General features: G+C 55.6%; 2 protein-coding genes across 2 annotated transcripts in view; both read left to right on the forward strand.

The window, feature by feature from the left end:
* The first annotated feature begins 324 nt into the window (after positions 1-324).
* PRX (periaxin) lies at positions 325-18022 on the forward strand. Its single transcript, XM_032172889.2, has 7 exons — positions 325-356; positions 5277-5320; positions 5404-5502; positions 5629-5754; positions 9849-10005; positions 12978-13174; positions 13824-18022. Exons 4-7 carry the CDS (start codon positions 5728-5730, stop codon positions 17757-17759), a joined length of 4317 nt encoding a protein of 1438 aa, XP_032028780.1. The 5' UTR covers positions 325-356; positions 5277-5320; positions 5404-5502; positions 5629-5727; the 3' UTR covers positions 17760-18022.
* Positions 18023-21564: 3542 nt separating this feature from the next.
* The window catches only part of HIPK4 (homeodomain interacting protein kinase 4), an 11740-nt gene continuing 6367 nt past the window's right edge, over positions 21565-26937 (forward strand). Inside the window, exon 1 of the mRNA XM_032172916.2 lies at positions 21565-22310. Within this exon, the coding sequence (XP_032028807.1) occupies positions 21591-22310 (720 nt within the window). The 5' untranslated portion in view covers positions 21565-21590. The remainder of the gene's footprint in view (positions 22311-26937) is intronic.

Consider the following 26937-nt stretch of genomic DNA (forward strand, 5'->3'; position numbering starts at 1 on the left):
TGGCCAGGCCTGGGTCCTGGAGCCAGGAAACAGTGGGGCTGGGGTGGGGTCCTGATTCTCCAAGTCGAGGAAGCCAACGTGCAAATCCTTGAAGCTGAGCTCATGGCAGAGATCTCGGTCCAGGCAAGAGAGAGGCGGCTGGTGGCTGTCTCGTGGCCCCCACCCCTTGCAGATAGATGTAGCTGGAGGAGGGGGATGTTTGTTTCTCCACCACCCACCCTCTGGTGACGTCACACCCCCGCAGCCAATGGCTGGGGTCTCTCTCTCCTCCCCCTCCCCATTCCTTTTCCCCCCCAGCCTAGGGCTAGGGCTGACAGACGGGACCAGGAGCTCTCGAGGTGTCTGGAGGCTCAGCGGTAAGAGATCAGCTGGCCGGTCCCTTCCCTGGCCAGGCTGAGACACTGTGGGAATGAGGTTCAGGGTCCCAGGAGGTGCTGGGAGGGGGCCTGGGGGCTCGGGAAGCTGTGTGGTGTAGGTGTTAAAGGTACAGACTTTGGAGCTAGTGGTTCAAATCCCCTTTCCTCTCCTTTCTGGCTGTGCAGCCTTGGGCAAGATGCTTCATCCTTTGTGCCTCTGTTTCCCCATCTCTAAACTGGGCTGATGTCTGGAGGCTACCTCACAGGGCTGGTGCCAGAGTAAATGAGTCGCTGCTTTTAAAGAGCTAGGGCAGCCAGGCATGGTGGCTCATGCCTATAATCCCAGCACTTTGGGAGGCTGAGGCGGCAGGACTGCTTAAGCCCAGGAGTTCGAGACCAGCCTGGGCCACATAGAGAGGCCCCATCTCTACAAAAAAAAATTTTTTTTAATTAGCTGGGCATGGTGGTACATGCCTGTGGTCCCAGCTACTCTGGAGGCTGAGATGGGAAATTGGGTTGGGCCCAGGAGGTCGGGGCTGCAGTGAGCCGTGATCACACCTCTGCACTCCAGTCTCAGTGACAGAGGGAGACCCTGTCTCCAAAAAACAAACTAACAAACACCAGAGCTGGGGCAGGATGCCTGGGGTGGATCCCTGGAGTAGGGTGTTACGGAGGCAGCATGGATCCTGTTGGTGGGAGGCTGGTGCCTGAGCTGGGTTTTGTCTCTCAGCCAAAGCCCCACTTTGGTAGCAGAGAAAGTGGGGGCCACTGAGGAGCAAAGGTTGGAGGTGCAACACTGAGATGCACACCTCCCTCCCTCCATACTCTCCGTGTTGCTGTCAGAGACGAGTTTATATTAATTAAGCATTTACTATATACGAGGGATAGTCTAAGCACCTGCTGTTCTCTCACAAATCTTCAAAGCCATTCTTATTGGCTCCATTTTGCAGATGGAGAAACTGAGGCCCCAGAGATGAAGGATCTTGCCCAAGTCCTCACACCTGGGAAGTGCTGGAGCAGGGACTAACCGAGGCAGCCAGAGGCCACTGCCTTAACTCCCCCTGACCCCCTAGGTGGCCTTGGATAATGTTTACAGGTCTGGATGAGTCAGCTCAACCCCCGACCCCCATTACTATGGGAGATCACGCTGGTGGCTGGGGAAAGCTGAGGCTCTGAGCAGGCAGAGTTCCCAAGTGAAGTTGGTGGCATTCACCAGGGAAAGAGGGCCAGAAGGGCAATGCCCTCAGCCAATCCCTCAGCAGCCTCCAAATGAAAACCCCTTGCTCCCAGCTGCTCTGAAGGGCATGAGTCGCATCTGAAATGGATATCTCTGTTGTACCCACTCCAGGGAGATTTTACAAAGATTTAAGGAGCCAAGACAGGAAGGATCTTACTTAGCACACAGTAGGTGCTCAAGAAATGGGGACCCTGGAGATTCTGAAAGCTCTGGCATGTGCCAGGGTCACGCCACAGTAACCACCCAAGAAATAGGCTACTGGCATCTGGAGTGTCTGCCTGGTCCCAGTAGATCTGCCCCTAACACAAGGCAGGGACCCTCCCCACCCCTCCTTCCCCTGCCTAGTGGGATAGGCAGAGCTGGGAACACAGAGTCCTCTCTGTGGGTTTCCTTCCGAAGCTGCCCCCACCTTACCCCAGGGGCTGGGTACGTGGCTCAGGAAGAGCACAGTTGGGCTAAATATAACCTGGGCTTGGTGCCTGTCCCAGGCAGGGACGAAGAAGGAGGGCACTCTCTCTTGTCCCTGCCCCGCCTGAACTTCCTGTGCCAGGCTCTGGGCATGACCCTCACAGCCATGGGCCTGGGACAGACAGCTTGGGACCCAGGAGACCCCCTCCACTACCACCTACAAGGTTCAGGCTTCTAGTGTCCCCAGCTCAGGACTCTGTGTCTGTATCTCAGTCCTGGGTAAGGGAACTGAGTTCGCTTTCACACCTGGGCTCAAGTCTCAACTCTGTCAGTGTGTCACGGGTCTCTTAACTCTCATCGACTCATCAGTTAAACGGGGTCCCACAAGGTCAAGTATGTAAAGTGCCTGCCCGGCCCAGGCCCGGCACCTGGCCTGGGTGTGTTTCTAGCACCGTTGGCCCCCTCCTGCCCAACCCAGCTCCTGCCCCAGTGCGCAGAGCCACCAATGCAAAATTAAGGTGAAGCAGGGGTGAAGGGCAGGCACAGGTCCTAGCTCTGCCCCTTTCTGGCTGGGTGACCCCTCTGTGAGCCTCAGTTTCCACCCCTGTAACAGCCATAACATCTAAGGCGATTTTGAGGCCTATGGGTGCTAGCACAGGACCCAAGTCAGAGGAAGTGCCCCAGACGTGGCAGACAAGGTCTCAGTGCAGGGACTAGCTAATGTTAATACTAACCACTCAGCACCCATCAGTTGTTATGATGATTGTCCAGCTAAAGCGCTGGAGCTTTTTTTATTTTATTTTATTTTTTGAGATGGAGTCTCTCTCTGTCGCACAGGCTGGAGTGCAGTGGTGCATTCTCAGCTCACCGCAACCTCCGCTTCCCGGGCTCAAGTGATTTTCCTGCCTCAGCCTCCCAAGTAGCTGGGATTACAGGCGCACGCTGCCACGCCTGGCTAATTTTTGTATTTTTAGTAGAAACGGGGTTTCACCATGTTGGCCAGGCTGGTCTCGAACCCCTGACCTCATGATCCACCCACCTCGGCCTCCTAAAGTGTTGGGATTACAGGCCTAAGCCACGTGCCCAGGCCGTGCTGGAGTTTTTAGACAAGTTCAAGTCCTGGCACAGCCTGGAAGGGGCAGGGGGCTCACAGGGGATCCCAAGGAAGGCCACAGAGACCAGGACCCCTAGGAAATGCAGAAAGAAGCCCTCTTACACTGTGGGGGGCGTGGGTGCTGTGGGAGTGTTAAGGGGTCCCCATGTCCTCTGTCCTGGCCAGTGATGAGCTATGAAAGGCCATTGTGTGGCCAGGGTGGGTGGGCAGGGGCGGAATGCAACTGAGCACAGCAGACGGGCCATTGTGTGAGGGAATGTGCCGCGTGAGGCCTGACCTTTCCCTGTGCAATAGGGGTTGGCGGGTTGGCATGCCAGGTGGGGGCTGTGAGGACAAGCCCAGAGTCGGGGGTTGGGGGAGACAGTATTCATCTCCATTTCCCCAGATGGGCCTGGCGTGTGGCTGCATGGGAATTTCAGCTTTGCCTCCTTCTGGCTGTGCTATGAGGCCTTGAGCAAGTTCTTTTGGCCTCTCAGGAAATGGGGTTTTCCGAGGTGAGGTAGAAAGTGAAGGTCTTAGCACGGGGACCAGCAAATACTAACCACTGAGTACCCATCAGGTATTATTACTACCCAGATAAAGGGCTGGAGCCTTCAGACAAATTCAAGTCCTGGCTCGACCATTTGTGACCTGGGCTAGTGACATCCCTTCCCCCAGCCTCGGGTGTCTCCTCTGTAATGGGCTCAGTAGTAGCTGATTGCACAAGGCTGTGCTGAGGGCCATGTGCAGTGGAGCATGTGGGGCGCTCGACACAAGGTCAGGGCCATAGGAAGTTCTTAGTAATAATAATGGCCTGACAGGTGCAGTGGCTCACGCCTGTAATCCCAGCACTTCGGGAGGCCGAGGCATGTGGATCACCTGAGGTCAGGAGTTTGAGACCAGCCTGGCCAACATGGTGAAACCCCATCTCTACTAAAAATATGAAAAGTAGCCAGGCGTGGTGGCGGGCACCTGTAATCCCAGCTACATGGGAGGCTGAGGCAGGAGAATCACTTGAACCCAGGAGGCAGAGGTTGTAGTAAGCCGAATTCGCACCACTTCACTCCAGCTTGGACAACAGAGCGAGACTCTGTCTCAAAATAATAATAATAATAATAATAATAATAATAGCAAGTATTTATAAAGCACCTGCCAGGTGCCTAGCACTTTACACTTATTAACTCATTTGATCCTCGGAACAGCCCTGCGAGGTAAGAGCTCTTATTCTTCTCATTTTATAAAGGTAACTGAAGCACAGAGAGGCACTGTGATTTGCTCACTGGGAGTACATGGGAGTGGCTATAATTATTTTATAGCTTCGAGAGGCTGAGGCAGGAGGATAACATGAGCCCAGGAGTTGGAGATCAGTTTGGGCAACCTAAGGAGACTCCATCTCTACAAATTAATTTAAAAAATTAACCTGGTGTTGCCGGGTGTGGTGGCTCATGCCTGTAATTCCAGCACTTTGGGAGGCCAAGGTGGGCAGATCACTTGCAGTCAGGAGTTCAAGACCAGCCTGGCCAGCATGGTGAAACTCCGTCTCTACTAAAAATACAACAATTAGCCGGGTATGGTGGTGCGTACCTGTAGGCCCAAGGTGCGTGCCTGTAGTCCCAACTACTCGGGAGGCTGAGGCAGGAGAATCTCTTGAACCCAGGAGTTGGAGGCTGCAGTGAGCCATGATCGCGCCATTGCACTCCAGCCTGGGTGACAGAGCGAAACTCTCTCTCTCACACACACACAAAAACAAACAAACAAACAAAAAACCGTAGCCGGGTGTTGTGGCATGCACCTGTGGTGCCAGCTACTCAGGAGGCCAAGGTGGGAGGATCGCCTGAGCCCAGAGACCGAGGCAGCAGTGTGCTGTGATTGCACCACTGCACTCCAGCCTGGGCAATAGAGCTAGACCCTGTCTCAAATAGCAATTATTTTTTAGTGAATTTGGCCCCCTCAGTTGGCCAAGATCTTTGGCATGGGGGCTCTGCTGCCAGACAGGCCTCGGAGTGAGTTTTGGCTTTACCGTGTGTTGTCCAGCTGAGTCATCCTGGGTAAAGGTCTTCTGAGGCTCAGCTTCCCACCTGCATGATGGGGATAGGGTATCAGCAGAACGCAGCAGGGTCAGGCACGCAGGAAGTCATCGGTGGGTGTTAGCCAATAACACTGCTCACATTATTCTTCTTAGAGCCCCGGACCCAGGAGGCCCAAGGAGCTGGAGGTGACCCTCAGGTGAGCGCAGGCTGGTGCCACATGCCCCTCCCCACCCCTTCCTCGCCTGCCTGGAGCTTCACATCCTGGTCTTTCCCTGGCAGGCAGCAAGAACCCCGCGGAAGGGCGTGAGCCCTGCAGACAGCTGTGTGGCACCTCGGGCTGGGCTCCTATTAGGAGGAAGTGCCTGCGCCCAGGCAGCGGTGAGAGGACAGCTGGGGTGGGGGCCCTTCTCCCCTTCCAATACCCACCCTGCTCTCTCCCTGTAAGCATGGCCTCCATCTCTCATCCTCTCCTGGCCTCAAGCCTCCACTGCTGTCCTCCCGCAGGCTCAGAGGCAGCTGCTCCATGCAGAACTGAAGCTGGTTCTGCAGCAGAAAGGGGAGAGGACACAGGATCCTGGGGTGCAGGTGCCTCCCAGCAACGCCATGGAGGCCAGGAGCCGGAGTGCCGAGGTGAGTGCCCACATGTCCTGCAAGGCGCACTTGAGGGCAATGGGGAGGCACAGACTAGGGCAGCAAGGAGACACTTTCTGGCCTCTCTGTGCCTCATTCCCTCCATCTGTGAAATGGAAATAATAACAGGGTCTATTTTATGGGTCACTGTGAGGGGAAGAAAATTAACATATGTAATGTCCTTAGTGCAGCATCTGGCACAGGCTAAGACTCAAAGCAGTGAATTCATTGGCGCATAAAGGAGCTAAATTAATAAGGAGCTGAAGAAAATCCAGCAGAAACCCTTCATCAGAAGAGGCAGTATATGCCAGGTGCAGTGGCTCTGGCCTGGAATTCCAGCACTTTGGGAGGCCGAGGCAGGAGGATCGCTAAAGCCTAGGAGTTTGAGACGAGCCTGGGCAACATAGGGAGACCCTATCTCTACTGGAAAAAAAAAATTAGCCAGGTTTGGTGGTGCATTCCTGTAGTCCCAGCTCCTCAGGAGGCTGAGGTGGGAGGATCACCTGAACCCAGGAGGTTGAGGTTGCAGTGAGATATGATGGAACCACTGCACGCCAGCCTGGGTGAAAGAGCAAGATCCTGTCTCATTAAGTCTCCTGTGTGGAAAGAATAAATAAGAAAAACAAAGTAAAAAAAAAAAAAAAGACCCTGTCTAAACACACACACACACACACACACACACACACACACACACACACACACACACACACACACGGGCATATAATGTAAGGGTTATTAAGGACATGGGCTTGGACCCATGGCTCAAATCCCAACCCTACCACTTCAGCTGTGTGGCCCTGGGCAGATGATCTCACCTCTTTGAGCCTCAGTTTCCCAGTGAAATGGAGGTAATGGGGCCGGGCGCAGTGGCTCACGCCTATAATCCCAGCACTTTGGGAGGCCAAGGCAGGCGGATCACTTGAGGTTAGGAGTTCAGGACCAGCCTGACCAATACGGTGAAACCCCATCTCTGCTAAAAATACAAAAATTAGCCAGGCATGATGGCGCACGCCTGTAGTCCCAGCTACTCAGGAGGCTGAGGCAGAAGAATCGCTTGAACCCAGGAGGCGGAGGTTGCAGTGAGTCGAGATCACATCATTGCACTCCAGCCTGGGGGTCGCAGCGAGACTCTGTCCCCAAAAAAAAAGAAAAGAAATGGAGGTAATGATCTCCACCTCTGAGAACTCACGCTTGAGCCATCTGCAGAGTCTGGTGCTGAGGAAGCCTCTTTGAATGGCAGCTGCTGTCACTGTTACTGAGATGGTGGACTGGCATCGACCGTGTCTTACTGTATACCAGGCACAGAGCGGGTCTACTGTTACAGGGGCCAAGCTGCTACTGGGGGTGAGAGGCAGTGGGTAGAGCGCCAGGAGTTTTCTGCCCATAGGATGGCCTATGGGTTCTGGGGTCACAGACTTAAGGTTGAGGCCCAGCCACTTAACTTGCTACAGGGCATTAGGCAAGTCACTTTATCTCTCTGGGCCTTAGTGTCCTCCTCTGTGACTGCCCAAGGCTCTGGGGAGAGGATGAAATGAGATCCTGCAGGCTGTGTTCAGTGGCTCATACCTGTAATCCCAACACTCTGGGAGGCTGAGGCCAGAGGATCCCTTGAGCCTAGGAGTTGGAGACCAGCCTGGGCAAAACAACAAGACTCCGACTCTATTTTTTTTTTTTTTTTTTGATATGGAGTCTTGGTCTTGTCACCCAGGCTAGAGTGCAGTGGTGTGATTTCAGCTCACTGCAACCTCCGCCTCCCAGGTTCAAGCGATTCTCCTGCCTCCGCCTCCCGAGTAGCTGGGATTACAGGTGCCCACCACCACGCCTGGCTAATTTTAGGACTTTTAGTAGAGATGGAGTTTCGCCATGTTGGCCAGGCTGGTCTCGAACTCCTGACCTCAGGTGATCCTCCTGCCTCGGCCTCCCAAAGTGCTGGGATTATAGGTGTGAGCTACCGCGCCCGGCCTGACTCCAACTCTTAAAAAAAAAAAGAGGCCGGGCGCGGTGGCTCATGCCTGTCATCTCAGCACTCTGGGAGGCTGAAGCGGGTGGATCATGAAGTCAAGAGATCGAGACCATCCTGGCCAACATGGTGAAACTCCATCTGTACTAAAAATACAAAAATTAGCTGGGTGTGGTGGCGCGCACCTGTAGTCCCAGCTACTCGAGAGGCTGAGGTAGGAGAATCGCTTGACCCGGGAGGCGGAGGTTGCAGTGAGCCAAGATTGTGCCACTGCACTCCCAGCCTGGGTGACAGAGCAAGATTCCACCTCAAAAAAAAAAAAAAAAAAAAAGAGAGAGAGAGATCCTGCACATAAAATGCTGAGCCCAGGGCCTGCTGAGCCAAAGGGTGGTATTGGTGGTCATGCTGTTCCCTACAGCCCCAGCCACAACTCTTCTTACCCACACTGCCCTGCTCAGCCCCCTAGTCCCTTGGGGCCACTGCTGTGGGGCATGTGGCCTAGACCTGCTCTCCCTCCAAGTCCTGGGCTCAATTCCAGTCTGTGCTGGCCCCAGTGCGCTGACCATGACAGCGTCCTCTCAGATCCCTACTGCAACCTCCTTCCAGTATGCCTATGTTTACCCTATTTTGCAGCAGGGAAGTGGGTCCAGAGAGGGCAAGATTCTTCCTAAGACACACAGCAGATTGGATTCCTAGACAGGATCCAGGTTTGTCACTGCCTCTTCTGGGAAGCCCTATTGTGAATCCCATAGTGGCTTCTGGGCCAGGTCCAATCTGCATCATTTACAGTAAATACCGGGAATGCCATGTCTGCCAGTCCCATTCATTACCCACGCAGACCCCCTTCACTGGATTCCCTCTCCTGTGGGTGTTTCACAGGTCTTCGGGTCATTGAATTTACAATAGAGCACATTCTCACACACATTCAAGCCTGCAGGGAGGCAAATCCCACTCCCTGTCCCCCGAATCCCAGACGGCTTGAAGGTCCAGCCAGCCCCTTCCTCAGAATCCCATCCTCAACTATTCTCTTGTTCTGCTGTAATTAAAGCCCCTCCCCCATAGTTAAATTCAGCTGGTAGAATATGGGTCTCGGGGCCAGATGCAGTGGCTCATGCCTGTAATCCCAGGGCTTTGGGAGGCTGAGACAGGAGAATCTCTTGAGGCCAGGAGTTTGAGACCAGCCTGGGCAACACAGTGATACCCCTGTCTCTTAAAAAAAAAAAAATTAAAAATTAGCTGGGCGTGGTGGCGCGTGCCTGTGATCTCAACTACTTGGGAGACCGGAGCGGAAGGTCTGCTTGAGTTTAGGAGGTGGAGGCTGCAGTGAGCCATGATCACACCACTGCACTCAAGCCTGGGGACAGAGTGAGAGACCCTGTCTCCCCCCACAAAAAAATAATAGGGGTCTCCACCCCAGCTCCAAATAACCCCCCATAAACTCTGGCCACATTCCTCTCCTATCTTTTGCACGCTTCTATACCTCATTTGGCTCTTCCTCCCAGGCCTGTGCTCTCTTACCCCTCCTACCCGCACCAACCGCCCCCGCCGACCCGCACCAACCCCCCAGCCCCGCCCCCCAACCTGACCACGCCCCCACGATCCTTGTCCCGCCTCTCAATCACAACTCAAGTTCTCTCCAGCCCACTCTGACGCAGTCTCTCCCTGTACAACCCCGTCTCCTCCCCTAACCCCTTTCGACTGCCGCTCTAGGGCCTTGGAGAAGCCAGCCGGCCCGCAGAGCTGTTTAACCGTTCCGCGGGTCCTAGAAAGCCAGCCGCCCGCGGGCTTGCTTAAAGGGGAGACGCCGGAATGGGTGTGCCCCGACGTCCTGCGAGGGCAGCGCCGAGGGGCGTGTGCCCTGAAGACCCGCTGAACAGCTGCTTTTGGCCGGGCGCGGTGGCTCACGCCTGTAATCCCAGCACTTTGGGAGGCCGAGGCGGGAAGATCGCTTGGGCCCAGGAGGAGTTCGAGACCAGCCTGGGCAATGTGGCGAGACCGCCCCCAACCCCCGTCTCTAAATATATATACATATATATGTATATATATGTATATGAGCCACTGTTGAGCGCAATGGCGGGCTCTGGGCGAGGTCCGGCCCTAGAGCCCCAATGCGACACCTCGCCTCCCTCTGCAGGAGCTGAGGCGGGCGGAGTTGGTGGAAATTATCGTGGAGACGGAGGCGCAGACCGGGGTCAGCGGCATCAACGTAGCGGGCGGCGGCAAAGAGGGAATCTTCGTTCGGGAGTTGCGCGAGGACTCACCCGCCGCCAGGAGCCTCAGCCTGCAGGAAGGTGGGCCGGCCCGGGGTGTGGGGCGGGGTCGAACTGCGGGGCGGGGTTAGGAGTCAGCCTTGGGTCCAAAGAGAGGCTGAAACTCACCGGGGTATGGGGGCGTGACCGGCGACCAGGAGGCGGGGTTAAGGGCTTGGGGCGGAGCTTTGCTGACCGTTCACAGCAAACTCCGGAGGTTCACTGTCTGGGTGCGAATTCCACATTCCCCGTTTACTAGCTTGTGATCTTTCTGTGCCTCAGTTTTCTCATCTCTGAAATGGGACTTATTCTAGTATGGGGTTATTATGTATTGAGGATTTAACGAGTCAGTATGTGAAAACACTTAGCACATAGCTAAGTGGCACATAGTGCTTAACTACGTGAGTGCTAGTAAATGTTTTTGTTCTTGGGGCAGGAGAAACGGGTGGAGTGAGCCACTTAGAGGGGTTGGGAAGAGGAGCTTTGTAAGTAAAGGATGTTTTAGGAAACGGATGAAGCTGACGTGATTTATTCATGCAACAACTATTTATTAGTGCCTTCTATTTCAGACTTTATTTATTTATTTATTTATTTTGATACGGAGTTTCTCTCTTGTTGCCCAGGCTGGAGTGCAATGGCACGATCTCGGCTCACTGCCACCTCCGACTCCCTGGTTCAAGCGATTCTCCTGCCTCAGCTTCCTGAGTAGCTGGGATTACAGGTGCCCTCCACCACGCCCGGCTAATTTTTGTATTTTTAGTAGAGACGGGGTTTCACCATGTTGGCCAGGCTGGTCTCGAACTCCCGACCTCAGGTGATCCATCCGCCTCAGTCTCCCAAAGTGCTGGGATTACAGGTGTGAGCCACCGTGCCCCACCCTATTTCAGACATTATCTTAGCTGCTTGGGCTACAGCCGTGAACAAAACAGTGAACAACAGTCCCTGCACTTATGGAGCTTACATTCCAGTGGGGAGAGACTTTTTTTTTTTTTTTTTTGAAACAGAGTCTCGCTCTGTTGCCCAGGCTGGAGTGCAGTGGTGCAGTCTCGGCTCACTGCAAGCTCCGCTTCCTGGGTTCACACCATTCTCCTGCCTCACCATTCTCCTGCCTCAGCCTCCCTAGTAGCTGGGACTACAGGCACCCACCACCACGCCCGGCTAATTTTTTGTATTTTTAGTAGAGACAGGGTTTCACCGTGTTAGCCAGGATGGTCTCGATCTCCTGACCTTGTGATCCGCCCACCTCGGCCTCCCAAAGTGCTGGGATTACAGGCGTGAGCCACCGCGCCCAGCCGGGAGAGACATATTAAAGCACTGCACCTGGCGAGATCTTGTCTTTAAAAAAAAAAGGGGGGGGGGGCTGGGCACGGTGGCTCACGCCTGTAATGCCAACACTTTGAGAGGCCAAGGTGGGCAGATCACCTGACGTCGGGAGTTCGAGACCAGCCTGACCAACATGGAGAAACCCCGTCTATACTAAAAATACAAAATTAGCCGGACGTGGTGGCGCATGCCTGTGGTCCCAGCTACTCGGGAGGCTGAGGCAGGAGGGTCGCTTGAACCCAGGAGGCAGAGGTTGCGGTGAGCCAAGATTGCGCCATTGCACTCCAGCCTGGGCAACAAGAGCAAAACTACATCTTAAAAAAAAAAAAAAAAAAAGCTGGGTGTAGTGGCCGGGCGCGGTGGCTCAAGCCTGTAATCCCAGCACTTTGAGAGGCCGAGGCGGAAGGATCATGAGGTCAGGAGATCGAGACCATCCTGGCTAACACGGTGAAACCCCGTCTCTACTAAAAATACAAAAAAAAAATTAGCCGGGCATGTTGGTGGGCGCCCGTAGTCCCAGCTACTCGGGAGGCTGAGGCAGGAGAATGGCGTAAACCCGGGAGGCGGAGCTTGCAATGAGCCGAGATCGCGCCACTGCACTCCAGCCTGGGGGACAGAGAAAGACTCCTTCTCAAACAAAAAAAGAAATAAAAAAAAAGCTGGGTGTAGTGGCTCACGCCTGTAATATCAACATTTTGGGAGGCTGGGGTGGGAGGATCAGTTGAGCCTAGGAATTTGAGACTGGACTGGGCAACATTAGCCTGGGCAACATAGTGAGACTGTTTAGAAAAGAGAAAGAAATCAGGCAGAGGGAAAGCAAACATCTATGGAGACTGACAAGGAACTCCCAGAGATGCTCCAGAGGGTGTGGCACCTTGGAAGCCAAAGGAAGCAAGGGTATGAAAGAGAGAGTGAGGTTAGATCAGATGCTGAGTGGTTTAAGCAGATGAGGCCTGGGACTTGACCCTTGGACTTACTATACAGAGGTCACTGCCTGGGACCTTGAGAGGAGCAGTTCAGATGTGCGTGTTGGAAAGCAGGGTCAGAGGTGTGATTGGAGAGCTGGTAATAACGCCACTGGAGAACTCAATACCTTTTGCCTATTAAGGTGAACAGATCAATAGGGCAGGAGCTCCGGGGGAGTGACAACCTTTCTTATGCGAGAAATAATAATATGTTTGTATGCTGGTGGGAATAATGTAGACAAGAAGGACACTTGATGATGTGGGAAGAGGAGAGAATTGCTGGAGGATGTCCCTGAGAAGGCGGTGGAGGGATTGCCCTGAGCTAGGAGTGGGGTTAGTTCATCCCCAGGAACAGGAAGGCGAGTGGAGTAAGTCGCCGCAGGAGAAAGGGGGTGAACAGACAGTGTGGGAGCTTCTGGAAGTTCCCTTCTGATTCTGTTCTCTCGGTAAAAGAAGCAAAGTCAGTATCTGAAACGTAAGGATGGGTAGGGGAGCGACAAGGTGCAGGCGTGACCTGAGTGGGCGCGGCTTTGTTCATTGCAGGGGGTGGGGATAAGGTCATGGGGCGGGGACTAGCGTAACTGCGACTCAATCCTGCGCTGGGGATTGGAGAGACTAAAATTTGGGGCGGGTCCTCACCGCGGGGGCTCCGTGCAAGTGGGCAGAACTAGGCCCGGGCGCAGCCGGGAGATGCCCACGTGCTGCGCACCTCCACTTCGCCCGCAGGGGACCAGCTGCTGAGTGCCCGAGTGTTCTTCGAGAACTTCAAGTACGAGGACGCACTACGCCTGCTGCAATGCGCCGAGCCTTACAAAGTCTCCTTCTGCCTGAAGCGCACTGTGCCCACCGGGGACCTGGCGCTGCGGCCCGGGACCGTGTCTGGCTACGAGATCAAGGGCCCGCGGGCCAAGGTGGCCAAGCTGGTACGCGTGCTTAGCCCGGCCCCGGCCCTGGACTGCCCCAGAGATCCGGTCTCTGCGCCGTGAGCCCCATTCCCCACCATCGTGGGCCAACCTTGCCCTCTGTCTTGTCACTAACCCAAGCTAATTCCACCCTCTGCCCCTTCCTCTCTGCCCCAAACTCTTTCCCGGGAAGGGGGACAGACCCACCCCAGCCCAGGGCCCTCACCCACCTCGCAGAGGCGTCCCCACCATCGGATCCAGGCTTGCTAGGGGTCCTGAACCAGGCTATTTGGAGCCAGGGAAGCCAGATTCCAGCCTGAGTGCCAGCCCAATTACTGCTGAGTGGCCCTGGACAAATTTATTTTCCTCCCTGGGCCTCAGTTTCCCCATCTCTAGAATGAGGATGTTGGGGAAAATCCCGGATCAGGATCTAGAAATCTTGGGTCCCAGTCCCTACACTCCTGTTGACTCATTTGGAGATTCTAAATGGCTGCCTGCTTTCCTGGGCACTCATGGTGAAATGACAGGCAAGAAGTGGGGATGATGTTTGGGGAACAAGATACTTGACCCAGTGCAACCCCAGCCTGGTCCAATACCAGGTGGGGCTCTTCCTGTCCACTCCCAGCCTCCCACTGTCCCACCGCCTCCCGCCTCTCTCCTCTCTCCCCAGAACATCCAGAGTCTGTCCCCCGTGAAGAAGAAGAAGATGGTGCCTGGGGCCCTGGGGGTCCCCGCTGACCTGGCCCCTGTTGACGTCGAGTTCTCCTTTCCCAAGTTCTCCCGCCTGCGTCGGGGCCTCAAAGCCGAGGCTGTCAAGGGTCCTGTCCCGGCCGCCCCTGCCCGCCGGCGCCTCCAGCTGCCTCGGCTGCGTGTACGAGAAGTGGCCGAAGAGGCTCAGGCAGCCCGGCTGGCCGCCGCCGCTCCTCCCCCTAGGAAGGCCAAGGTGGAGGCTGAGGTGGCCGCAGGAGCTCGTTTCACAGCCCCTCAGGTGGAGCTGGTTGGGCCCCGGCTGCCAGGGGCCGAGGTGGGTGTCCCCCAGGTCTCAGCCCCCAAGGCTGCCCCCTCAGCAGAGGCAGCTGGTGGCTTTGCCCTCCACCTGCCAACCCTTGGGCTTGGAGCCCCGGCTCCTCCTGCTGTGGAGGCCCCAGCCGTGGGGATCCAGGTCCCCCAGGTGGAGCTGCCTGCCTTGCCCTCACTGCCCACTCTGCCCACACTTCCCTGCCTAGAGACCCGGGAAGGGGCTGTGTCGGTAGTGGTGCCCACCCTGGATGTGGCAGCACCGACTGTGGGGGTGGACCTGGCCTTGCCGGGTGCGGAGGTGGAGGCCCGGGGAGAGGCACCTGAGGTGGCCCTGAAGATGCCCCGCCTTAGTTTCCCCCGATTTGGGGCTCGAGCCAAGGAAGTTGCTGAGGCCAAGGCAGCCAAGGTCAGCCCTGAGGCCAGGGTGAAAGGTCCCAGACTTCGAATGCCCACCTTTGGGCTTTCCCTCTTGGAGCCCCGGCCCGCTGCGCCTGAAGTTGTAGAGAGCAAGCTGAAGCTGCCCACCATCAAGATGCCCTCCCTTGGCATCGGAGTGTCAGGACCCGAGGTCAAGGTGCCCAAGGGACCTGAAGTGAAGCTCCCCAAGCCTCCTGAGGTCAAACTTCCAAAAGTGCCTGAGGCAGCCCTTCCAGAGGTTCGACTCCCAGAGGTGGAGCTCCCCAAGGTGTCAGAGATGAAACTCCCAAAGGTGCCAGAGATGGCTGTGCCGGAGGTGCGGCTTCCAGAGGTACAGCTGCCCAAAGTGTCAGAGATGAAACTCCCAAAGGTGCCAGAGATGGCTGTGCCGGAGGTGCGGCTTCCAGAGGTGCAGCTGCCCAAAGTGTCAGAGATGAAACTCCCAGAGGTGTCAGAGGTAGCTGTGCCAGAGGTGCGGCTTCCAGAGGTGCAGCTGCCGAAAGTGCCAGAGATGAAAGTCCCTGAGATGAAGCTTCCAAAGGTGCCTGAGATGAAACTTCCTGAGATGAAACTCCCTGAAGTGCAACTCCCGAAAGTGCCCGAGATGGCCGTGCCCGATGTGCACCTCCCGGAAGTGCAGCTCCCGAAAGTCCCAGAGATGAAGCTCCCTGAGATGAAACTCCCTGAAGTGAAACTCCCGAAGGTGCCCGAGATGGCCGTGCCGGATGTGCACCTCCCGGAAGTGCAGCTCCCGAAAGTCCCAGAGATGAAACTCCCTAAAATGCCCGAGATGGCTGTGCCAGAGGTTCGACTCCCCGAGGTGCAGCTGCCAAAAGTCTCAGAGATGAAACTCCCCAAGGTGCCTGAAATGGCTGTGCCCGATGTACACCTCCCAGAGGTGCAGCTGCCCAAAGTCTCCGAAATGAAAGTCCCTGACATGAAGCTCCCAGAGATAAAACTCCCCAAGGTGCCTGAGATGGCTGTGCCCGATGTGCACCTCCCTGAGGTGCAGCTGCCGAAAGTGTCAGAGATTCGGCTGCCGGAAATGCAAGTGCCGAAGCTTCCCGACATGCATCTTCCGAAGGCACCAGAGGTGAAGCTGCCCAGGGCTCCAGAGGTGCAGCTAAAGGCCACCAAGGCAGAACAGGCAGAAGGGATGGAATTTGGCTTCAAGATGCCCAAGATGACCATGCCCAAGATGACCATGCCCAAGCTAGGGAGGGCAGAGTCCCCATCACGTGGCAAGCCAGGCGAGGCGGGTGCTGAGGTCTCAGGGAAGCTGGTAACACTTCCCTGTCTGCAGCCAGAGGTGGATGGTGAGGCTCATGTGGGTGTCCCCTCTCTCACTCTGCCCTCAGTGGAGCTAGACCTGCCGGGAGCACTTGGCCTGCAGGGGCAGGTCCCAGCCGCTAAAATGGGCAAGGTAGAGCGGGCGGAGGGCCCCGAGGTGGCAGCAGGGGTCAGGGAAGTGGGCTTCCGAGTGCCCTCTGTTGAAATTGTCACTCCACAGCTGCCCGCCGTGGAAATTGAGGAAGGGCGGCTGGAGACGATGGAGATGAAAGTCAAGCCCTCTTCCAAGTTCTCCTTACCTAAGTTTGGACTCTCGGGGCCAAAGATGGCTAAGGCAGAGGCTGAGGGGGCTGGGCGAGCTACCAAGCTGAAGGTATCCAAATTCGCCATCTCACTACCCAAGGCTCGGGTGGGGGCTGAGGCTGAGGCCAAAGGGGCCGGGGAGGGAGGCCTGCTGCCTGCCCTCGATCTGTCCATCCCACAGCTCAGCCTGGATGCCCACCTGCCCTCGGGCAAGGTAGAGGTGGCAGGGGCTGACCTCAAGTTCAAGGGGCCCAGGTTTGCTCTGCCTAAGTTTGGGGTCAGAGGCCGGGACACTGAGGCAGCAGAACTAGTGCCAGGGGTGACTGAGTTGGAGGGCAAGGGCTGGGGCTGGGATGGGAGGGTGAAGATGCCCAAGCTGAAAATGCCCTCCTTTGGGCTGGCTCGAGGGAAGGAAGCAGAAGTTCAAGGTGAGCGTGCCAGCCCGGGGGAAAAGGCTGAGTCCACCGACGTGCAGCTTAAGATCCCCGAGGTGGAGCTGGTCACGCTGGGCACCCAGGAGGAAGGGAGGGCAGAGGGAGCTGTGGCTGTCAGTGGAATGCAGCTGTCAGGCCTGAAGGTGTCCACAGCCAGGCAGGTGGTCACTGAGGGCCATGAGGCGGGGCTGAGGATGCCTCCGCTGGGCATCTCCCTGCCGCAGGTGGAGCTGACCGGCTTTGGGGAGGCACGTACCCCAGGGCAGCAGGCTGACAGTACAGCCCCTTCAGCAGAGGGCACAGCAGGCTGCAGGGTTCAGGTGCCCCAGGTGACCCTGTCTCTGCCTGGAGCCCAGGTTGCAGGTGGGGAGCTGCTGGTGGGTGAGGGTGTCTTCAAGATGCCCACCGTGACAGTGCCCCAGCTTGAGCTGGACGTGGGGCTAAGCCGAGAGGTGCAGGCGGGCGAGGCGGCCACAGGCGAGGGTGGGCTGAGGCTGAAGTTGCCCACACTGGGGGCCGGAGCTAGGGTGGGGGGCGAGGGTGCTGAGGAACAGCCCCCAGGGGCCGAGCGTACCTTCCGCCTCTCACTGCCCGACGTGGAGCTCTCGCCACCCGGGGGCAACCACGCCGAGTACCAGGTGGCAGAGGGGGAGGGAGAGGCCGGACACAAGCTCAAGGTGCGGCTTCCCCGGTTTGGCCTGGCGCGGGCCAAGGAGGGGGCCGAGGAGGGTGAGAAGGCCAAGAGCCCCAAACTCAGGCTGCCCCGAGTGGGCTTCAGCCAAAGTGAGATGGTCACTGGGGAAGGCTCCCCCAGCCCCGAGGAGGAGGAGGAGGAAGAGGGCAGTGGGGAAGGGGCCTTGGGTCGCCGGGGCCGGGTCCGGGTCCGCTTGCCACGTGTAGGCCTGGCGGCCCCTTCTAAAGCCTCTCGGGGGCAGGAGGGCGATGCAGCCCCCAAGTCCCCTGTCAGAGAGAAGTCACCCAAGTTCCGCTTCCCCAGGGTGTCCCTAAGCCCCAAGGCCCGGAGTGGGAGTGGGGACCAGGAAGAGGGTGGATTCCGGGTGCGGCTGCCCAGCGTGGGGTTTTCAGAGACAGGGGCTTCAGGCCTGGCCAGGATGGAGGGGACTCAGGCTGTGGCTGTCTGAAGCCCCTGGTCAGATGGGGATCCCTTCTTGCCTTCCTTTCTCTACCCCCTCGCTGTCGTGTGTGTGATAACTAGCACTAACCCTAAGAGGGCCGGGAGGTGGGTGACTGACCAGGGCTGGCGGGGAGGCCTGCTCCTGTCTCTCTGGCAGGAGTGCCTGTACCCCACCAAGCCATGTGAATAAAATAATCTGGAAGTAGCCGTGTATTTGTCTCCTCTGTGTGCATAGGGGGCAGGGAGGGGCAGGAGTGGGTAAAGGGGAGATGCAGAGAAGGCAGTCTCCAAAGAGGAGGTTCTAGGGGTCGCCTGAGCCTGGCCTGAGGGGAACCTCTGGTGTGAGGGGAGAAACAGGTCATACCTGGTCTGAGAAGAGTCAGGGTGGGTTGGACGCAGTGGCTTATGCCTGTAAGCCCAGCACTTGGGAGGCCAAAGCAGGAGGATTGCTTGAGCCCGGGAGTTTAAGACCAGCCTGGGAAACATAGGGATACCTCACCTCTACAAAAAAATACAAAAAATATCCAGGCATGGTGGCCCGTGCCTGTAATCCCAGCTACTCGGGAGGCTGAGGTGGGAGGATCACTTGAGCCCGGGAGGTCGAGGCTGCAGTGAGCCATGAGGTGCCCCTGCATTCCAGCCTGGGCAACAGAGCCAGACTGTTTCAACAAAAACAACAACAAAGACTCAAGATGGCCTTGGGGCAGGCTGTGGTGGGAGGGGAGACGTCCCTAGCCCTTGAGAATTCCCAGGGGTTATTAAAGAGGACTCTGGGATGTTCCCTGGCAGAGCACAGCTTCGGGACCCCTCTGCCAGGAAGCCTGCCTGTCCTGGGGGACCCACTCCTACCAGGCTGGTTGCTCCCCACCTGCCCTCTGCCGGTGAGGGCACTTCTACACATCCTGGCCTTCTCTTTCCTGTTTGGCTGGTTTGACTGCCCTGTCCACTCTGGCCTCACCCAGGAAGGCCGATCCTGGTCCCCTCAAAGCCTCTACCCCCAAAACACAGCCGCCTCTTGGAACTAGGTCCCAGGGTCCTCAGCACCTGTCAGTGCTGGTCTCAGCTCCCAGGGGCGATGGGCCATCCATCCCTGCCATCCCAATTCGGGATCTAAGTCCTGAGGCTCCCAGCAGGGCCTCCAGCCTCCTCCACGTCTCTCTGTGATGTCCCACACTGGACTAAGGAGACTCAATATCTGGTCCCAAGTCTCGCCCCGACAGCCCCCCACTCTGCTCACATCTCCCTATCCTGTCTCCGTGGATGAGGGGCCTGGCAGAATCCCCCACTCACTTGACTACCTTGTCCCTTCAAGCCGGCCCTCCTCAGGTCACTCTCACCACACACTTTTTCTTTGCCCCCACCAAACATGGCAGGAGTTATCTACACTCATGGTGCACCCCCATTTCCAAGACCCTAGCATTTGGGGTTTTCCTCCTACCTTGTCTGTGTCAGCAGTGACCGCCCCGTGGCCACGCCTGAGGGTTTCCTTTGTCTCTCTTGTCCTGATTCTTCAAGGCCCCTTCGATCTTCCTGACACTTGCTCCTCTTCCCCACACCTCTCTCTCCCCATGCTCCTTGGGCACTGGAGGTTCCTCCCGGGCCCTTGTCCACCCCCACACCCTCCCTAGGGTACATCACCCTTCCCCATGGCTTCCACGCCTCCTTTCTGTGCTGACAACTCCCAAACTCTCTCCTGCATCCCCTTGGGGACCCAGCAGCTTCTGCACACCTTCCCCAGGTCTCCTGGTTTTTAGGAGGTTGTGTGGGTGGTGGTTCAGAGCTTGGCGCTGGAGCCAGGCTGCTTAGGGTCAGAGGCTGTCTCTGGCAGTCACTTGGGTGACCTTAGGCATTTTATTTTATTATTTATTTATTTATTTTTATTTTTTGAGACAGAGTCTCACTCTGTCGCCCATGCTGGAGTGCAGTGGTGCAATCTTGGCTCACAGCAACCTCTGCCTCCTAGGTTCAAGCGATTCTCATACCTCAGCCTCCTGACCTCAGCCTCCCAAGTAGCTGGAACTACAGGTGTACACCACCACGCCCAGCTAATTTTTGTATTTTTAGTGGAGACGGGGTTTTGTCATGTTGGCCAGGCTGGTCTAGGGGAGATGCAGAGAAGGCAGTCTCAAACTCCTGACCTCAGGTGATCCGCCCGCCTTGGCCTCTCAAAGTGCTGGGATTACAAGCGTGAGCCACTGCTCCTGGCTAGGCACTTTAAAAACTTCTTTGTGCCTTGATTTTCTCTTCCATAAAATCCCTACTTTGTATGTTGTAAGGGATCAGATAAGACTTCTAAAGCACTTCATCCTTGTTTAAATGTTTTGATGTTTTCTTTTCCTTTTTTTTTTTTTTTTTTGAGATGGAATTTTGCTCTTGTTGCCCAGGCTGGAGTGCAATGGCGCAATCTTGGCTCACTGCAACCCCCGCCTCCCGCGTTCAAGCGATTCTTATACCTCAGCCTCCCGACCTCAGCCTCCCGAGTAGCTGGGACTACAGGCATGTGCCACTACAGCCTGGTGCCACTACACCCGGCTAATTTTGTATTTTTAGTAGAGATGGGGTTTCTCCATGTTGGTCAGGCTGGTCTCACTCCTGACCTCAGGTGATCCACCGGCCTCGGCCTCCCAAAGTGCTGGGATTACAGGCATGAGCCACTGAGCCCGGCCCGATGTCAAATATTCTAATCCGGCTGGAGTGGTGGCTCATGCCTACAATCCCAGCACTTTGGAAGGTCGAGGCAGGAGGATCACCTGAGGCCAGGAGGATCACTTGAGACCAGCCTGGACAACATAGTGAGACCCCATTTCTACAAAAAATTAAAAAGATAAATAAAAATGAATACTTTTTTTTTTTTTTGATATGGAGTCTCGCTCTGTCACCCAGGCTGGAGTGCAGTGGTGCAATCTCGGCTCATTGCAACCTCCATCTCCCGGGTTCAAGCTATTCTTCTGCCTTAGCCTCCCAAGTAGCTGGGACTACAGGCGCCCTCCACTACGCCTGGCTAATTTTTAGTATTTTTAGTAGGGAGTTTCACCGTGTTAGCCAGGATGGTCTCGATCTCCTGCCTTATGATCTGCCCTCCTTGGCCTCCCAAAGTGCTGGGATTACAGGCGTGACCCACCGCACCCAGCCAAAAATAAATACATTTTCTAATTTGGCCTCAATATCTCCCCCAAGCTGCTTCTTATCCATGTCCATTTCTCGGGGACTGCCCCTTCATGCCAGAGCCCTAGGCCTGGTCTTAGACAGTTCCCGCCTTTCCCCTAAACTGTCGGTCTCCCAGCTGCTCCTCCTGGCCTTCTGAGTGTCCATTGGCCTTGCCCTCCCCTCCCCAACCTCTCCCATCTGTGCCCTGTCCTGGACTCTTTCCCTGGCTTGGGGCTTCCACTCTTACCCGCTCCAACCTATCCTTTTTCATACAATAACTTTCTGACACTCATATGTGACCCTGCCGTCCCCTGCTCAAAGCCCTTCTGTGGCTCCCCAGTGCCCTCAGAACAGAGTCCAAACTCCTTAGCCTCGCATTCAGGGCCTTTTACAACCTTACCCTGCAGTAGCCACAGGCTGGGACAGGAGTTTTCTGAACACAGACACACACACATCACATCTCCCAAGCTCAAGAAGCCCACCTCTCCTCACTCCTGCCTTATCCCCAATCCTGTATGCCCAAGGCCCACGATTAGACTCCCCTCTGTCAACACTTCACCTGTTTGGTCTTTGCAAGGTTCTGCCACTGGGCGGGGGAGGGGGCCCAGCCTGGCACCCCACCCCCACTCCAGCCAGGGCTCAGGTCTCCAACAACAGAACCAGAGCCACTCAACAGCGCTGGAACCCAGCGATGAGGGCCTGGGGCCCCTCATCCCAAACCAGGAGGGCTTTCGGGGAGGGCTGCAGCCCCTCGCAGACTGACAGTGTGGCCTGGGGGCTTGGGGGTGCCAGGGAAGCAGAGGCCAACCTCATAGGAGGAGGCACGAGTGCGGTTCTCTTTCCCCCACTGGTGGGCCCGCTGTGTCGGCGGCCAGGCGGGAGGCCTGGGCGGCAGAGCCAGTGGCACAGGGGCCTGGGCAGGGCAGTGTCTGGCAGCAGCGGCACCATGGCCACCATCCAGTCGGAGACCGACTGCTACGACATCATCGAGGTCTTGGGCAAGGGGACCTTCGGGGAGGTAGCCAAGGGCTGGCGGCGGAGCACGGGCGAGATGGTGGCCATCAAGATCCTCAAGAACGACGCCTACCGCAACTGCACCATCAAGAACGAGCTGAAGCTGCTGCACTGCATGCGAGGCCTAGACCCTGAGGAGGCCCACGTCGTCCGCTTCCTTGAGTTCTTCCACGATGCCCTCAAGTTCTACCTGGTCTTCGAGCTGCTGGAGCAAAACCTTTTCGAGTTCCAGAAGGAGAACAATTTCGTGCCCCTCCCTGCCCGCCACATCCGTACAGTCACCCTGCAGGTGCTCAGAGCCCTGGCCCGGCTCAAGGAGCTGGCGATCATCCACGCTGATCTCAAGCCTGAGAACATCATGCTGGTGGACCAGACCCGCTGCCCCTTCAGGGTCAAGGTGAGTAGGGGTCGTCTGGGGTGGCTGCGTCCCTAGTTCCTTGTCTTTTTCCCAGCTTCTTCCAGCCCTAGATTTTTTTTTAACTTTGTAAAATTATTATTATTATTATTTTTGAGACGGAGTTTCATTCTGTTACCCAGGCTTGAGTGCAGTGGCGCAATCTCAGCTCACTGCAACCTCCACCTCCTGGGTTCAAGTGATTCTCCTGCCTCAGCCTCCCGAGTAGCTGGGATTACAGGGATGCGCCACCACGCCCAGCTAATTTTTTTTTGTACTTATTAGAGACAGGGTGATGATGGCATGATCTTGGCTCACTGCCTCCACCTCCCGGGTTCAAGCGATTCTCCTGCCTCAGCCTCCTGAGTAGGTGGGAATACAGGTGCCCGCCACCCACGCCCAGCTAATTTTTGTATTTTTAGTAGAGATGGGGTTTTGCCATGTTGGCCAGGCTGGTCTCAAACTCCTGACCTTGTGATCCACCCGCCTCAGCCTCCCAAAGTGCTGGGATTACAGGCATGAGCCACCGCACCCGGCCAATTTTTGTGTTTTTTGGTAGAAACGGGATTTCATCATGTTGCCCAGGCTGGTCTCAAAGTCCTGAGCTCAAGCAATCTACCCACCTTGGCCTCCCAAAGTGCTGGAATTACAAGTGTGAGCCACCATGCCCAGTCCTCTGTCTGCTTTTGAGTTTGATACTGTCTGGATGCGTCTGAACCAGGGGCACCCTGACGGCAAGCCTGGGGCTGACTTAGTCATCGTTGTGTCCCTGACATCTCCCAGCACTGCAGTCCGGAGCCAGTGCTAAATGAATGCTTGCCAGAGACACAGAGACAGAAAAAGGTGGATTATTCTGCCCCAAGAGGTGGAAGGACAGAGACCCAGGGAAGCAGGGACTTCCACAAACACAGCAGGGAACAGACAGGACGGATCCACAGCACCTGGCCGGCATTATCACCCCCATCCTCTCTGTGAAATGAATGAATGAATGAATGAATGAATGAATTCTACAAACATAGACTAAGTGCCCAGGGTCACTCAGCCTCTTGGGTACCGAAGCCCTAGCACTCTGGGATCAGAATCGCAATTAATAACCATTTCATGATACTGCTTTCTGCTAGTGAAAGGTGAGGGATGGCCAGGTGAGGTGGCTCACGCCTGTAATCCCAGCACTTTGGGAGGCCGAGGCGGGTGGATCACCTGAGGTCAGGAGTTCGAGAACAGCCTGACCAATATGGTGAAACCTCGTCTCTGCTAAAAGTATACAAATTAGCCGGGTGTGGTGGCGGGCACCTGTAATCCTGGCTACTCCAGAGGCTGAAGCAGGAGAATCGCTTAGAACCTGGGAGGCAGAGGTTGCGGTGAGCTGAGATTACGCCACTGCACTCCAGCCTGGGTGACAGAGGAAGTCCCTCTGTCTCAGAAAAAAACAAAAACAAAAACTAAAATTAGCCAGGCATGGTGGCACATACCTGGAATCCCAGTTAGTTGGGGGGCAGAGGCAGGAGACTTACTTGAACTTGGGAGGCAGAGGTTTTGCAGTGAGCTGAGATCACGCCACTGCACTCCAGCCTGGGCGACAGAGCGAGACTCAGTCTCACCACAAAATAAAAACAAAAACAAAAACAAAAAACTGAGAAATGGCTGAATGAAAAGCAGAAAAACTCAGAGAAGGAAACTGAGGCTGGCCAGGTGTGGTGGCCCAAGCCTGTAATCCCAGCACTTTGGGAGGCTGAGGCGGGTGGATCACCTGAGGTCAGAAGTTCAAGACCAGCCTGGCCAACATGGTGAAATCCCGTCTCTACTAAAAATACAAAACTTAGCCAGGTGTGGTGGGGTGCACCTGTAATCCCAGCTACTTGGGAGGCTGATGCAGGAGAATCGCTTGAACCCAGGTGGGGGTGGAGGTTGCAGTGAGCCGAGATCATGCCGCTGCACTCCAGCTTGGACAAAAGAGTGAAACTACCTGAAAAAGAAAAAGAAAAAGAAACAGGCCAAGAGAGAGTCATGGAGATTCAGAGTGAAAATGGCAGACAGCTCCACCAGAGGCATGGGGAGAGACAAAGGCTTTCGGCCATTCGCAATGTTGGTTCCACAGCTGTTGGCCAACACTTGTCATGTGTCAAAGGCCTGTGACAGGTGTGAACAGTGCCTGATGAGGAAGACAGAAGAGGACCTGGACTTCAGGGAGGTGTCTTCCTAGTGGACGACACAGAGACAGAGATGGAAAGAGAGAGAGAGACACTGAGAGACAAGAGACAGGCAAGTGATGGAGAGGCAGTTGCAAAGAAAGAACGAGAGGTACAAATGGCCAGGCACAGTGGCTCATGCCTAGAATCTCAGCACTTTGGGAGGCTGAGATGGGAGGATTGCTGGAGCCCAGCAGTTCAAGACCAGCCTGGGTAACATGGTGAAAACCCATCTCTACTAAAAATACAAAAATTAGTTGGGCATGTTGGCACGTGCCTGTAGTCCCAGCTACTTGGGAGGCTGAGGCAGGAGAATCGCTTGAACCTGGAAGGTGGAGGTTGCCTTGAGCCGAGATTGCGCCACTGCATTCCAGCCTGGGTGACAGGGTGAGCCACTGTCTCAAATGCGAGACAGAGAGAGAGAGATACAAGCAAGAGATGGAAAGAGAATGAATAACTCAAAGCCCATACATACATTCATTCATTCACTCATTATTTACTGAGCCCCTGCTGTGTGCCAAGCCCTGTTCTAGGTATCTAGGGATACAATATTGAACAAAATGGATAAATTCTTTCCCCTCGTGGGACTGACATCCTAGCTGGGGAGAGAAGTGCTGAACTTTATAAGGAAGTAGATTAGGGCCAGGTGCAGGGCCTCATGCCTATAATCTCAGCACGTTGGGAGGCTGAGGCAGGAGGATCACTTGAGCCCAGGAGCCATTCTGGGCAACGTAGTGAGACCCATCTCTATCTCTACAAAAAGTTAAAAAATTAGCTGGGTATGGTGGTGCATGCCTGTGGTCCCAGCTACTCAGGAGGCTGAGGCGGGAGGATCTTGAGCCCTGGAGTTTGCGGCTGCAGTGAGCTATGATGGTGCCACTGTACTCCAGCCTGGGTGATAGAGCAAGACCCTGTCTCTAAAAAGGAAAAAAGGGCTGGGCACCGTGGCTCACGCCTGTAATCCCAACACTTTGGGAGGCTGAGGCGGGCAGATCATCTGAGTCAGGAGTTTGAGACCAGCCTGGCTAACATGGTGAAACCCCACCTGTCTCTACCAAAAATGCAAAAGATTAGTGCTTGTAATCCCAGCTACTCAGGAGGCTGAGGCAGGAGAATCACTTGAATCCAGTAGGTGGAGGTTGCAGTGAGCCAAGATCACACCACTGCTCTCCAGCCTGGCCAACAGAGCAAGACTCCGTCACAAAAAATAAATAATTAAAAAATAAAATTAAAATAAAAAATTAAGAGATATAGTGTGTGAAATGGCATTAAGAGCAATGGTGGACCCGGGTGCGGTGGCTCACGCCTGTCCTAGCACTTTGGGAGGCCGAGGCGAGTGGATCACCTGCGGTCAGGAGTTCGAGACCAGCCTGGCCATCATCGCGAAACCCCGTCTCTACTAAAAATATAAAAATTAGCAGTGTGTGGTGGCACACGCCTGTAATCCCAGCTACTTGGGAGGCTGAGGCAGGAGAATCACTTGAACCTGGGAGGAGGAGGTTGCAGTGAGCCGAGATTGCACCATTGCACTCCAGCCTGGGCGACAAGAGCAAAACTCTGTCTCAAAAATCTCCGTCTCAAAAAAAAAAAAAAAAAAAAAAGGAAAAGAAAAGAAAAAGAAAAACAGGGGCCTGGCAGGGGGATAGGAAGGGTAGGGGCTGATGGCTGATGCTTTCACAGAATGATTAGGGGAGGCCTCACTGAGAAAGTGATCATTTTTTTTTGTCCCCCCCTTTCACCTTTTGATAGAAAGGTGACATTTGAGTAAAGACCTGAAGGAGGTGAGGCAGGGAGCCCTGTGCTCATGCAGGGAAGAGCATTCCAGGCAGAGGGAACAGCCAGTGCAAAGCCCTGAGCTGGGAATGTCTGACTTGTTCAAGGAATAGTGAGGAGGCCTTTGTGGCTGGAGGAGGGTGAGTGACGGGGAGAGTGGGAGATGTGGCAGAGAGGTGACAGAGCAGACGTTGGAGACCTGTGGGCCACGGTGAGGACTTTGGCTTTTGTCACAGGATGTGGCTGTGAGCAGGGGAGGACCCAATCTATCCCAGGCGGCCACAGGATCCCCTGGGATGTTTGTGACAGACAGACTAGGGGGCAGAGGAGAGGAGCAGGGAGACCAGCGAGGAGGCCCCTGCGTTAGTCTAGGTTGGAGAGGATGCAGGATAGGACCAGGGTGGGGGCTGTGGATGGCATGCAGAGGGAGCAGATTCTAGATCTGTTGGCTGATGGACAAGGTGTGGGGTGCAAGAGGAAGAGTAGGGTCCTAACCCTCCTTTGCATAGTTCTAGTGGAGAGAAACAGAGACAGAGTCAGTTACTCGAACCAGACACAAAGGCTGGAAGAGACGGAGATAGGGACTTAACAACTATGGCCACAGCCGGGTGCGGTGGCTCATGCCTGTAATTCCAGCACTTAGGGAGGCTGAGGCGGGCAGAGCATCT

The sequence above is a fragment of the Hylobates moloch genome, unplaced genomic scaffold (genome assembly GCF_009828535.3).
Source record: "Hylobates moloch isolate HMO894 unplaced genomic scaffold, HMol_V3 SCAFFOLD_13, whole genome shotgun sequence".
NCBI classification, from domain to species: Eukaryota; Metazoa; Chordata; class Mammalia; order Primates; family Hylobatidae; genus Hylobates; species Hylobates moloch.

Excerpts from the sequence above, each read along its gene's own strand:
- PRX (XM_032172889.2), top strand. The coding sequence starts at position 5,728 with ATGGAGGCCAGGAGCCGGAGTGCCGAG. Across the intron at positions 10,006-12,977 it reads GAGCCTCAGCCTGCAGGAAG|GGGACCAGCTGCTGAGTGCC; the intron begins GTGGGCCGGCCC and ends CTTCGCCCGCAG. Across the intron at positions 13,175-13,823 it reads GGGCCAAGGTGGCCAAGCTG|AACATCCAGAGTCTGTCCCC; the intron begins GTACGCGTGCTT and ends CTCTCTCCCCAG.